At 31.1% G+C, this 14825-nt stretch overlaps 1 protein-coding gene across 1 annotated transcript in view; it reads left to right on the top strand.

Moving 5' to 3' along the window:
- LRP1B (LDL receptor related protein 1B) overlaps positions 1–12960 on the top strand; it is a 1825680-nt gene extending 1812720 nt beyond the window's left edge. Inside the window, exons 88-91 of the mRNA XM_072789062.1 lie at positions 1065–1155; positions 2105–2249; positions 5082–5180; positions 6639–12960. Of these exons, the coding sequence (XP_072645163.1) occupies positions 1065–1155; positions 2105–2249; positions 5082–5180; positions 6639–6779 (476 nt within the window). The 3' untranslated portion in view covers positions 6780–12960. The remainder of the gene's footprint in view (positions 1–1064; positions 1156–2104; positions 2250–5081; positions 5181–6638) is intronic.
- The last annotated feature ends 1865 nt before the right edge of the window (positions 12961–14825 follow it).

Genomic DNA, 14825 nt, shown 5'->3' with positions numbered 1-14825 from the left:
ACTCATTTGTTTTAATTTTAAGCGGACTCAAATGAATCAACCAGATGCTTATTCTAAATAGACAAAGCTTTTGTCTCACAGGCTCTAGATATTTGTCTGTTGGAAAAATTAACATTACACTGTTGATCAAGCTACTTAATACTCTGCTGTTATTAAGAAACCCTCACATTCAGTTTTCTTCCTGCATAAATGACACAATGGTAGGTGTTTTCCCGTGGATCACGTTAGCAGCAAAGGGGCATTGTCTCCTTCCTCTGGGAAGACAGAGATAGTTGCTCTTATTACCAAGGCAGAAGCAGAGGTTCTCCTCCATTTTGTTTCTCCCCTATGCTCAGATGCATTAAAACTAGACCCAGTTTCTCTGACCACTCTTGGAGATCTATTTCTCAGATCATTTATTCCACTTGGAAGATAGGTGATTATAGCCTAAGATCATTTTTATAAATACATGAAAAATGTGAAAATGGACATTTACAACATAAGGCCAAATCCTCAGATTTATTTTGCTGACATTATTCTTTAACTGGAACTTAAGAAAGAGAATCCCCCTTGCCTCCCTACACCCCGTTTTAATAGCCCTGTATTATAGATCTCCCTGTCTCTGTTTTATTGGTGAGAAGCAGAAGCCCTCAGTTTTAAATAACCTATCCAAGGACTCACTCTAAGGAAGATATGAAACTGATATTAGGCCTATGTCTATCAGAATCCAACACTGATGTCCTTCTAATTGGCGAGGCTGCAATCTGACTTGCCGCGTGTACTCCTTGAAAGTAAATGTGTGTAGTGAGAATCACACTCAGACTGACAAATCAGTATTTCTAACCTCAAGAGATTTAACTGCAACATATTAATGAAAGATATCTAAAGAAACATTTCCAGCAGATCAAGTATTTAATAGGAGAGTGATTTTTCAGTAACATGGATATGAACTAAGAATATAGATGTTTGGCCTGAGCTTTCTTTTCATGATATCAATGGTCAAATCATTTGATATAATATTCAGTTATATCAGATTTTAATTCATTTTATTTATGTGTTCACCTTTTCATTTATTTATTTTTCAGGAAGCATTGCCATCATTGTGCCTCTAGTCCTCCTGGTGACTTTGATAACCACCTTAGTAATTGGTTTAGTGCTTTGTAAAAGAAAAAGAAGGTAAGATTCCATGGTTTAGACAGTCAGTAAATAAATTACACATATAGTTACAGATATGTAGTTATGTTTCCCCTTTAATTTTAAAAATTCTTAACAACATGATTTAGTTATTCCAAGTGCAAAATCTTGTTTTCAAACCATTTTATCCTTCTGTTTCATTTTAAAGTGAGTATAATTTAGACAGTTTTCCCTTGTTATGTTAATAGAATGGCTCTATTTATATATTCTAACAAAACTAACAAGAGGACATGTTAATTAAAATTTCAGTTGAATTTTACATCTGTGGTAATTTTTCCATGAAACAGCAAGAATGTCTGAAGTGCATCCTATTATCTTAATGTGTAAGATTAGTGATATCAATACAATGATGCTGAATATGTCTTTTATATCACATGTGTGCATTTCATTCACAAATTCTGCATTGGTATAGTTTATAAATTCCTCAAGGTGTAATTTTTCAATTTATGTGAATATGCAGTTATAAAGATCTGGAAGGTATATGTAGTCTATAAGGTTATTATCTAGAACCAAGTGTTTGTGAGAGTTTTGTTTTTTTTTTAAACGGATGACTTGGGGATTGAAATTTTATTTCAAAGATTCTTTATCACTACTTTTAGTCATGATTTTCAGAAATAATAGGTCAAAGTGAATTTAAAAAATAATGAATTAGTGCATATTCAGTTTCAATTAATGTATTAATTATTTAATAGGAATATGTTCCAAGTGCATTTTTTGCAGTTAAATCTAAATAATTTGAGGAAATAACTTACCACATTAAGACCCTTTTTGTTCTTCTATGGCTTGAGAAATATCGTTTATTTTTAATGCACTTTATTTATGAACTCTCTATGAGTTATATTGTCAGTAAATGTACAAATATAATAGCTTTATGTATCATGATTTTCATATTGAGACAGTTTACACTTACATTAATGTTCATATATTCTAGGACAAAAACTATTAGAAGACAGCCTATTATCAATGGAGGAATCAATGTAGAAATTGGCAATCCATCTTATAACATGTATGAGGTGGATCATGATCACAACGATGGAGGTCTTTTAGATCCTGGTTTTATGGTAGATGCAACAAAGGTAATATGTTTTAAGATGATGAAGAGTAAGCATTTACATCCCTGAGTCATTTATCTGTAAGACAGTCCTGAATTTTAATATTTCCTTTATCTCATGTTATATTAAATAACTTAAGGATGCATTGAATATTATAGTCTCTTTTAAAGAAAAAATAAAATTATGGACCTGAAGCATGAAGTTAAGATAACATGTTTTAGAATATATGTATTTATTCATTCATTTAGTTTATAAATGTGTGTAGTTTATTTAAAATGTCTTACTCAAATGTATTTACATGATAAAATATCTAAATATACAGCCTAGTATAAAAATACTGTCTGATTTATTTTTTAATAATATAAAGAGTGCAGTACTTCATTGCCAAAGTAAGTATTTTATTTCCAGTAGTGTTTCACTGATTCAACTAAGCTGTGCCCTGGATTTGTTTGTAATCAAATTACTTTTGGAAAATATTTTTTTCTGCCATGATAGCCTTCTTATTGATTTGAGTCATGTCATTGATACACAAAGCCGAAAAATCTGACTTTTTTTTGGTAAATTTTCTGTTCTTATTATATGCTCAGATGAGCAGCTTTAAGGAGAAATAGATAAATAATACAATTATCCATATAAAGTAAACTTGCAAAGATCCACTACACTGTATTATCTTCATATTTTACATGATAATTATGGAATATTTTATTGTGAATTAAGAACATTTGTTTCCTATTATGGAATTGATTTTTCTTAGCGTATTCATTCATTCATTAAATAGTTAATTTATTTTCTGATATATTAAAGGTCTTTTGCCCTAAATCCACATTTACATTGTAAATAATCACAGTGACTGATCTATCTCCAAATGGGTTCAACTTATAGCAACAGCTGCTCCCAAAGATGTTGAATTGAATAGGGCCCCATACATTCAGGCTAGTTCTGAATCCATAGTGAGACTGAAATTGATGGTCAAATATTTATTTCTCCAAAAAGGAATCAATTGTTGCTGCATGTATAAATCTTTACACTATAAAAGGATATTGTAGTGATTTTTTTCCTAATTAGAAGTAAATTTGTATTTACTATTAATAATTAATTAACTCCTATATTTGAAATTGTTCATGAAGTAAATGTGGAACCTTAAGTCTTGCTGTTTTCCACTTGAAAATGAAAGACTATACATATGGTACACATTGTTATTTGACAATTTATCTACGAAGAAGAAAGACATATTAAATAATAGACTTTTCTTATTCTTTGAATTTTTCTTAGGAAAAAGTACAGTGTATATAAGTAGTATATGAACTGATGAGGACATACTTTATATACTTTTCAGGAGAGTTCTCATTTTTTCCCCATCATTTTTATTTCTAGTGATAGAATTAAGCCAATTTTAGATACTTAAAGAAAATAGCTTTTTAGTACTCCATTTAAAATTTTTTCTATTTACTCTAGGAAGATTAAACTATGCTTCAGTGCCCCCCAGATATACTTTTAATGTACTTTACACATGACATTCAATAGATATTTATTTACCAATTTACTGACTGATTGACCAAAATTACATTAATGTGACTTAGATGGCTGAGTCTAGCTAGCTCTGATTTTTGAAATGTAAATATGAATTGTTGCCTAAGAAGTAACTACAAAAAAACACAACTAGTCCTAATAGGTATTTAGGACTATTTGGAAAGCAGGGGCTACACTGAAGCAACCTTAATGATCAAATATTTTTCATAGAGTATCTGCTGAGTCATGATGGTTTGATATAGTCATGATGTGATCAAATAAGAACTGTATTACACATAAAAATGATTTTATAGAGCATTTTCATTATTTTCAAAATGGATAAATGTATACTTCAATCATACCTTTTAATCAAAATAATTAAAATAGTAAATACGGTTAATAAAAAAGATTTGACTATGGAGGTAATCACAGAATAGGTTGAAGATCACAAAAAAGAGAAATTAGTGTTTACTGGTTTTATCTCCAAATTCATCTCAAACCTTAGATTATTTTCAATATTTTTTCAAAGAGATCTTTGTGGGGGAAAATGAAGAGGCAGTATTGACCTATGTTTATATTTAAAATCTTTTTCTGAGACCCTTGCCCTTATCTCAAACTTTGTGACTATTCATTGTTAAGAATTGATAGCTTTTTTTTTCAATTCGCCTTTAATTTACTTCAAATTCGAACATGATTTTTTTATGCTTTTCAACTTTTTATCTATTTTTCCCCCTTTTGGATCGCTATCCCAAATATGAGTGTACCCGACTGACTAATTCTGCTCTTAGACCCAAGAAAATCTAAAGTCAATGTTCTTGCACGGAGATTTAGTAAACCATTTTAATTAGTAATTCATCTGGAGAGTCAGATTTCAAAAATACAGAATTTTTTTAAATGCCAGATTTTTATTTGTTTAAAATACAGAATGGTGATGAATCTTTAATTGGAAGCAGCCAGATATTTGAGTGTTCAGAATATGCTACTGTCAGAACTTTTCAAAGTGACAAACCTTATAAGTGGGGGAGGCTTGTGTATTTTTCACAGAGCGGTTAGCAAAGATATGATTTCTTTGGGAAAGATGAAGTTAAATAAATAGAAATGTATGGAGATTACTTGAGGCATGGCATGTCTATCAGGAAGATGTACATATTAAAACTGTCTACTTTTGAAGCACAGATCCAATATTAACAGTTTTTTTCTTAGTCTATTAAAGTTACTATGAATACAATGTGCCCTAGGGCTAATGAGCATCTTTATGCTGTTCTTATGACTTACTATGAGTTTATGTCAATGAAAATCGTTCCATGATATTAGATCGGAAACTAAAAACTCTCTGTTTACATACAGGCCAGGTATATAGGGGGAGGGTCCAGTGCTTTCAAGCTTCCACACACAGCGCCGCCCATCTACCTAAACTCTGATTTGAAAGGACCACTAACTGCTGGGGTGAGAGAAGAAAATTCATTATTCCATATCCATTCCATCACAGAAACCCTCGCAATGAAAGATGATGGCTAGACTTAGATAGGGCCTGTCTTTAATTGAGTTTTTAATTAACAAGAGATTTCAAAACAGCATTAAAATCAGAGGCTTATGTTAGACGTCCTGCTTATGCAAGACTACATATAAAACATGTTATCATTTTAGACAAGCTATTAAGTAGAAATATCTCTTCTGCTGATTTTGAAAATGTCATAGCACTTTAACAATAAAAAATGAATATTTGCTATTTTTGGAATTCTCTAGCTAGAAATTTAAACTGATTAATTTAAGCTTAAATTCATGTTTGGTTTGATTCACTTCCAATTAATGTTGTGTTTAGTATATGTAAGTTTTATGTTCACTTAAATAAAAATATACTACAAAATATGGCATTATATTGAGAAATTAGAAGTGGTCTAATAAAAGCCACTCTTATTTATTTTATTTTTTTAATTATGTGACTAGTTTCTAGAGGAAAGTACTCTGTCTTAGGTTACATAGTTCATGGAAGATAGAAGAGGGCTAAAAATAAGGGTATAAAGATTCGCAGGAATGAGTATGTTCTCCCCTAAACATCTCTCCCATCAGCTGTTTTCATTCTCATTTTTTATCATGTTTGTCTCATTTGCATGGCTCAAAGATGATATGTTTCTTTGTTGGAACTAAGATTTAGTGTTCTGCTGATGAGAAGACAAAACAAAATTAAACAAAAATTAGGCAGTAATTTCTTGTGTTAAGTTGCAGTTAATAAAAAACAATGAACGCTGCATGTTTTCCAACTGAAATAGATCACTTTTACATGTATCAGTTCTACTTTAAAGTGCTCTAAGTATGAAAATTAAGATGACTGTGAACATCACAATTCCTTGGAAGAGTCCAAAAGTATTTCCAATGATAATTATGTATGAGTTGTTTGAAGCAAAAATATTGTCTATTTTAAAGTCTATCCCACCAATATATTTTACTATTATTTTCTTTGTTTTCCTGATTTTAACTTCATATTGAAAAAATTCTAAGCCTCAAGCAATTTAGATAATTTTCTGTAAACACATCTTTCCTGCCACTGCAACAGCAATAAGGGACAAATGTACGGACTGGAAATAAGATGATTTAGTTTAATGTTTTATGCTTTTAAATAAAGTCTCAGTGAATATTGTCTTCACTAAGATATCCTCAGGCTTTTACTATTATGTCAAAGTTCCACTTAGATTCACAAGTTACCTGAAAAACGTACAATTATGTTTTTATCTAATACCTCACAAAAGTCAACTGAAGTCTGTAAACAATTTAAATTACATTTATAAACTATTTAGAAAATTAAATGTATTGCATATAAATGTTGTTAACATTAAAAAGACATCCTAGAAAATAACTAATGTGATCAAAACTGATGAGAAAAATTTATTTCTTTTCCTCCTTCAGCCAACAAATTACTCCAATCCAGTGTATGCAAAACTGTATATGGATGGGCAAAACTGTCGAAACTCCTTAGGAAGTGTTGATGAAAGGAAAGAACTGCTTCCAAAGAAAATAGAAATTGGGATAAGAGAGACGGTGGCATAATCAGCGATACCTTTTATATGCTGTATAAATGTATAAAATATAAGGATTACTTTTGTATGTTCCAACAGTATTATACTTGTTTTGGCATCAGCATTACCTCTTTCTTTATCTTACTCCTGGTTAATTGTTTTCTGAGTTTTCTGGGTTTTATTTTTTGCTGATGACTATTGATTGACCATTTGTATGGTATTTTTATGAAAAAGAACTGCACTACAATACAATTTACAACAATGCTGCTGATATGACTCACCTTTGAATTTGTTAAAATTACAAACAACATATTCCTTTGTAGTGTGAATATGAGCAATCTATTTTATATGAACTTTTTTGGTTCTACTTAATCAACAAAAAGAATCTCTGCACTTTTTCATTATATGGTCTGAAAGCTGTAATACAATGTCATTTTATTTTTCCATTTAAATTGATGGAAGAATGATTGAATGGTCAACTCTCTTCCTTGTGTCCATTAAGATTGATTCAGACTGCTGAAAATACCTAGCCCTCACAAATCCAGCGTCACCTGCTTTGAAATTAGCCTTAGATTGCCAAGTGATAGATAAAAATTTTGAGGAAAAAACTTTTAAAAATATATACAATTGATAATTTGCATGAACACCTACGACTACATTTGCCAAAATTTAGTGGACTCTCTGTGATATACTAAACATATACACCCTGTAAACAATAGTTATATTTAGGTGATAGAACATAGCAAAATTATAACCAGAAGTGGAAAGACTACATTTGCTATGGATAAGACCTTTCGTTCTCCCTTGGTCCTGAGGTGAATAGCCAGCCTGGAGCACAACAGGGCATTGGGTCTTCATGCCTTAGGAAGTTCTTCCCAGTCATGTGCATTTTGTGGAAGATTAACCCAACCCCTTACCACACAGGACACTGAACAATAATATATAAGCACACAAATTGATGACAATTTCAATGATGCGAATGCGTTCTCTTTGCTCGGTCACAAGAGGCAAAATAACCACTATCGTATAGAGTAATTAGTAAATATTTTCAATACACAGTATGACTAATCCGTTATTGCCCTATTCAAAACATATTCTTAAAGAACTTTCCAGGTTATCGGAAAACAATTACCTGCCCATAATCAAAGGTGGAGAGTGTAAATGCTGACCAGTTACTCTGGTACTCTGGTTTCTTCCAGTTATGCAAAACACATGGACGCCCCCCCATTCACTTTTTTGTTTTCAAATTTTGATTGAAACAAGTACGATTTATTTAAGTTGTATAAAAAAGGATAGCATTTTTATACAGATATCTTTAAAGGCACAAAAGATTTATTCATAAGGTATGGAGGGCTTTTTGTTCCTCTGATAGACATGACTGACTTTTAGCTGTCATAATGTATTAACCTAACAGATGAAATATGTTTGTGGTTGCTCTTTATCCCTTTGTACAAGCATTAAAAAAAAAAACTGCTGTTTTATAAAGAGACTTTTTGTTGTACTATGTGCATGCATACTACCTATTTCTAAACTTTGCCATATTGAGGCCTTTATAAACTATTGATTTATGTAATACTAGTGCAATTTTGCTTGAACAATGTTATGCATATCATAAACTTTTTCAGGTTCTTGTTTAAGTACATTTTTTAAATTGAACAGTATTTTTCATTTTGGTTATAATAGTCATTTTGCCTATGTTTCTACAATGAAGTGTTAAATACTTTATAAAAAATTGTTGACTGACTTATTTAAATGAAATTCTACATATTTAAGTGCTTGTGTTGGGTAGTTTTTAAAAGTAAGAAAATCCCTTTCTTTATTGGGTGTAATATCCCTAGAAAACTATTTTACTCGACATGAGACATAATTTTTGTTAAATCCTTAGAGCATACCTTCTGAGTTGGATAGATTTCATTGCATCATTTTTAAAAGCACAATAGAGAAAGCATTTTCTCTTTTCTTGAAGCAGAAACATTTTTCTGGCTTTATATTTTTCCCCCATCTTACATTGCTTATTACAGATTCTTATATTGTGATAGAGAAGTAGGCTATATACACAGTAGCATGGTGATTGTGTTGAAATAAGCCAAAGCTCTTCCTGCCTTTCCCATTCTTAAAAAGTGTACTTTATTGGAAAACTCAGATTCCTTTAGATGCTATTTAGGCATTATTATGTACCTGGAATGGTTATTGGTATACTGACCTGCAGTATCAGCCTGGAGAAGCAAATGTAGCAGGGTCTGACTTACTGGAAGTATCATTGAGTTATATTATCCAAAGGGGCCTTTTTATATAAGAGCTTTATATATGTAACTAAAATTATTATTTGAAAAAAAAAACAGAACCAACAGATTGAAATGATCTTGATACAATTAACAGTGGTATAAATATCTAGCAAGTCATATATGATATACAGCCAATCAACTAACACCCACAGTCTGGCAAAAAGACCTGTTTTCTCACTAGGGCATTGATGAAAGCCATAGTTGAGTTTACATTATCACAATCCTTATGTCCATGTTATGTCTCACCATCCCATGCCGGTTCATTCAAGTCCACATCAGAGTTCTTAGCTTTCCTTTTTGCAATAATTTTGCCTTTAGTCTTTACTGGACAAAGATATTTTTTCAACTACTTAAATTTACTCTATTTATTTAGATCCAGCTCTTTCTATTTCAATTATTTTATCCAAAAAAATCATATGAATGCTACCAATTCAGATGTGTAATTCTCCACCACAGCAATCATCCTTTATAAATGCCATCACCAAAATACTTCCTAAAACATTCCTTCAAGATTTGATGGAACACAATTTCTAAAAATGAATGCTTCACGATAAATTCTTCTTCCCACCCAAATCCAAAGTAGAGGTTTTCAACCTCTAGACATATTGGGCCAGTTAATTCTTTGTTGTCCTTTACAAGGTAAGATATTTAGCAGGATCTCTGCCTTCTATCATTAGATGTTACTAGCACCACCCAAAGTTGCAATAACCGGAATGTCTACAGACTTTGCCAAATTTCTTGTGGGGAACAAAACTGCACTTATTAAGAACAGATGACATAGGACTATGTTCTGCCTTCCACTATTAAAAAACTCTCAACTGAAACAGCTAAATCAAAAAAAGAAAAAAGAAAGAGAAAGAAAGAAAGGCCTCTCAGCATCAAAATCATGGCGTGCCCAAGGTTTTTTTTTTTTTTTTAGTTTTTAATACCAATGATGCATGAGTTATAGAAATTTGTTATTAGTAAAGTGCCTATACACTAAAAATAACAAAAAAACAAAAACAAAAAAAACAACATAAACAAAACATTACTAAGAGAAAAGTTTCATTTAGAAACTTTTACAGTTTTGTGTAAATTGGGCCATTGGATTCTTGAGGTTGAGATTTAAGCTTGTACTTTCCTTGTATGAATGTTACTTTCCATTTTTATGATGACTCAGATATGAAGAAGTTCAATATTCAATGTATGTTATAGCTACTATAAATGAACTAATATGCAAAATACCCACAATTTCCAAACCCTAACTGGAAATATTGGTATATGTGATGAAAGGAATAGAAAAAAAATACACTGCTTACTTTCCGTTATGTTCTCGAGTGTCCATTAGCTTCAAACAGATACTTTGAATGTAAAAATCAGATTCCTCTCTAAGAATACTTCTACTATTTAGAGTCAACTCTTTCATGTAGTTTTACTTAAAAAAATTAAAATATAAGAGACTAGGAATCCCACAGAGTTGAGCAAAATATAACTCACCACTATTTGAAAGCTGTTTTCTTTACCTAATGCCCCATTCCAGTTTCCAGCAGTTTAATAAAACTTTTTCAAAATTAGATGATATAATTTAATGTAAATTAGAGTCATCTAAATAGAAATTCTTGAATTGTAACTTGTAAGAAAAGGAGAGGCTCAAGAACTTCTTTGTGAAGATGACTACCAGATAATATGGCAAAAAAAAACTTTTTTTCCACATATTTTGGAAATGTGAAAAAACAACAAAAAGTGCCATAAAATGGTTCATTTTTTTCAATTCTGCTACCAATTCCATTGCTAACATATTCAGAAAGTTAACAAATCAAGAAAAAGATAGATAATCAACAATATACAGAAGCAGTTTTATTCAGAACAGCATTTAGGTTTTGATGGAATAATATCCAGAGGTCCAGGAACATGTACTTCATAATGTGCTATGCATGTATCTCTTCTAAAAAAAGAAAAAGAAAAAGAAATGAAAAGAGTTGTCTGGTTTAACTTTTTTCTAGTAGATATTATATCTAAGTGGCTGTAATTTATTCTGAAAAATAGTTTCTAGTGAATCCAATCATTTTTTTATCCAAAGTGATCAAAAATCAAAAGAAAAATTGATACTAAAGATGGCCTATTTGATAAATTATATGCTTAGAATGTGTTCATTCTCTCTGATGGATAGTCTGCCGCTTTAGCTGGGATTTGTAAGATAACGGTGAACTTAATGCAGTACCGATGCTTTACTCATTTGTTCACTACAAGATAATTTTTCAGCTGTAGTTTCCTCTGCAGTTTTAATACATAAAATATGAGCCTTCTGATGCAATTGATTTCTAGCTATTTATGCCATAGTGGCTCGGGGAACCAATAATAAAATGTTGTAACTTTTCAAAAGATAATGTCCATTGTGAAAACCATACACATCTTACCCAAGTCAGTAATTTAAGTGAGAAAATATTTTTTCACACAGAGAACAAACTGAAATATAATTGAGAAAAAAATTAGGATTTTGAAATAGAAGGCTGTTTAAAGAGATACTTAAAAAAACAATACACAGAGTTGAAGTTTAGAGTAACTTGACTAATGAGGTACAACATTTCTCAATGGATAATGTCAAAAGTTAGGTAGGAAATAACTGGACAGTGAGATTGCATATGGGAGTAACCTCTATCCCTACAGTCGCTAGCATCAATGGTATGTTTGTGGAAATCTATATAAATACACAACAACACACAGCTTGCATATTTTCACACACTGGCTTTGATGTCCCATTGATTGTGAAGATAGCATTTCTCTCCTATTTTATATAAAATTCAATTATGTTTAGCTTCTCTGATTTATAATTTCAGAAATCACTACCCTTACCCTGAGTGATAACTAATCCTTAGATTCTTCTTCCTTAATATAAAATCATCATATTTCTCTCCATTTGCTTCTTGTTTTTTTTTTCTATCCAAACTGACCGTACAGGAAGCCAATATTCCTCTTAGATTATTTTGTTCTAACCTGTATTTCTTAGTTATTGTAAAGAAAAAATAGTTATTTTAGAAAATTTAGTAAATAAATATAAAGAAAAAATAAAAATTACCAATAAGTTAAAACAGTAGAAATAACCAGTTACCATTTTAGAGAATTTTCATTTGTTGTAGATTCATGTATAAATTTAAATTTTCTACCCTGCTTTTAAAATATAACATTATAACATTAAAGTATTTGGGTGTATGTCTTTCCTGGGCTTTTATTTACTTATTTTTATTCAGTTTCTGTTCATCCTATTCAGACTTCTATTGCATGGTTTTATTTTTGTCTTTTGATTTGAAAGCTATTTATTTTATTATTTGTTTTCCTGTTAAATATTTTAACTTTATAAAAATGTACTAAAAATTAAATCCAAAATTTAAAAATGTCTCTTTTTTTCCCCTCTAACATGAGACATTTAATATTCTTGGATTCCCTTCGTGTCATTTGCCCTCATAGTCTGATACAATTTGTGATTTTATTTTAACAAACTAAATGACGTATTTTTATATTTTTTTTGTTTTCTCTTTATTAACTGGAATATTTTCAACTATTTTTACATTTAACATTTCTCTTTTAAAACAAAATTTCTTTTAGTATATGATTTTTCATTCTTAATTTCTTTTTTTGATGTAAATCTTATTTTATTGGTATATTTTATCAAGTATACTTATAAAAAGCCTTTATCTGTGGTATATTTTGCTGAGCTATTGTATTTATACAAACATCTCTCTAAGGTCTTCAAAAACAAATGTCAACTCAACTCATGTATGGAGATTTTCCATTTCCTGCAAAATTAGGTTGCACTTGCCTCACACTGCCTTCTGTTATTCAATGTTGTTAAGGATAAGTCTGAGACCAAACAGATTTTCTTTTCTTGTAACATTTCTTCCCAGACTTAAAAACACAAAACTAATTGTAATAAAAATATTTTGCCACATATGCACATGTTTTTATTAATTTTGTCTACTTACAGGAACCTGCTTTTAGCTGAGATTTGTTTTCTTCAAGATATCTTTATTACTTTTGTCCAAATTGATTTCTTTAATATACAGAAGTTTTTAGATTATGTCTTTCTTTTTTCTCACACATGTATCATTTTAATAATTTTTCTTTTTTTCCCTCTTATTCTAGAAGAGATTTTCAAGTTTCTTACCTGTAATTTTAGTTTACTTTTGTCCAGTAGACTCAACTAATGTTTCATGTGTGCATATATGCATGTGCCTCAGGAACTAGTCCTTCATTATTTTACTCACCTTCCTTCTTAATTTAGTTTTTTGTTGTTGTTGTTGTTGTTTTTGTTTTTTTGTTTTTGTGTTTTTTTTTTTTTTTTTGTCCTGCTTAGTCTAGTCTATTTTATTTTCATGGCTTTCTGCTGCGGTACCATAATATGTTTCCTGTTTCCTACTCATGATGCCAGTCAATTTCATAAGTTCTCTTTTTCAGCATGTCCTTGTGCTCATATCCTTGTCTATGAAATTTAAAAAAATAATAATAGTCTAGGATGCTTTTTATTTTTTTCTTTTTCATTAGTGATGTTTAATTACAGAGAAAACACTGTCCCTCAAGTGCTGTCCAGTACATAGGGTATGCAATATTTGTCCCCACTTTCCATCAATTTTATGCCTCTTAAATATCTTTCTTAGGCCTATAACTCCTGGACCATTTCTCCCTCATATTTCCCAATGGGTCTTTCCTAGAACGCAGTATGATTATTTTCATTCTCATATCAATAGATTTTATTTACTTACATAATAAAACAAAGAAGTGCATAAAAACGTCAATGCTCCTGTATGTCATAATACTGATTCTTTCTGTAATCCACAACCAGCTACATCCCCAAATATTGCATCTTATGTTGGGCTCTAACCTTCTGTAAATTCATTGGGAGAGAAAAAGGCCTCTTCAGTGCTTCCACACCCCCTCTCTTTCTTCAAAATAGTCCTAGATATCTGTGCTATTTTCTGGTAGCATCACCTTTTGAAAGATTGTAGAAGCCTGGATTGGGAACAGTGACTATTCAGTGGACGTATGGTTACCCACTTCCTTTTCTAATACAGATCCCAGGACTTTGCATCTTGATTAAAAAAAAAAAAAATGGGGAAAATACAAATCTTCCCTAGAACATATCAGAACCATTTTTCATATTTCCCTCAAATTTATAATCTCCCTGGTTTCCCTTTTGCTGATCCCTTCCCTTTTTAGCTAGAGAAAGCTCTTTGTGTTTAAGGGCTAATAGAATTAGATTGAATCAACTTGGATAATCTCTTCATTTTAAGGTCCACCACCTTAAATCTGCAAGGTGCCTTTTGCCAAGGAAGGTAACATAGTCACAGATTTCAGATATTAGGGCACGCACACATATAAGAGGCATTATTTAAACTATAATGCACTCTTGCTTCCTGCCCTGAGGCATCTCTGAGCTGGTGCAAAAGGCAAGCTCTGGATGTTCTTGCCATGATTCTTCCTTGCTGGTCCAACACCTTTATATAAAATCCACTCTAGGAATGTGCTCTCCCTCATATCATCCAAGTTTATAGCTCTGCCTTACTCAAGCTGCACTTAGTTGTCCTTGATTATTTGACAACAAATAATATAAGGACTGACCTTAAGAAGAACCCTGAAAAATTTGAGACTATTTAGGAAAGATTGACCAGGATGGGAGAGATCTAAACATTTTTTCCTTGTATATATAAAAATTAAAGGTTCTGCCATCTTTTGCCTCCAGTAGACAATTTTAGGAAGACATAGTAACAATTGTGAAGCATTTGGAAGAGTGACCATGGATAAAGACTTAGGTATTCTTT

The sequence above is a fragment of the Canis lupus genome, chromosome 20 (assembly GCF_048164855.1).
Source record: "Canis lupus baileyi chromosome 20, mCanLup2.hap1, whole genome shotgun sequence".
Taxonomy (NCBI): Eukaryota; Metazoa; Chordata; class Mammalia; order Carnivora; family Canidae; genus Canis; species Canis lupus.
This window is presented reverse-complemented; position numbering and strand designations above follow the sequence as displayed.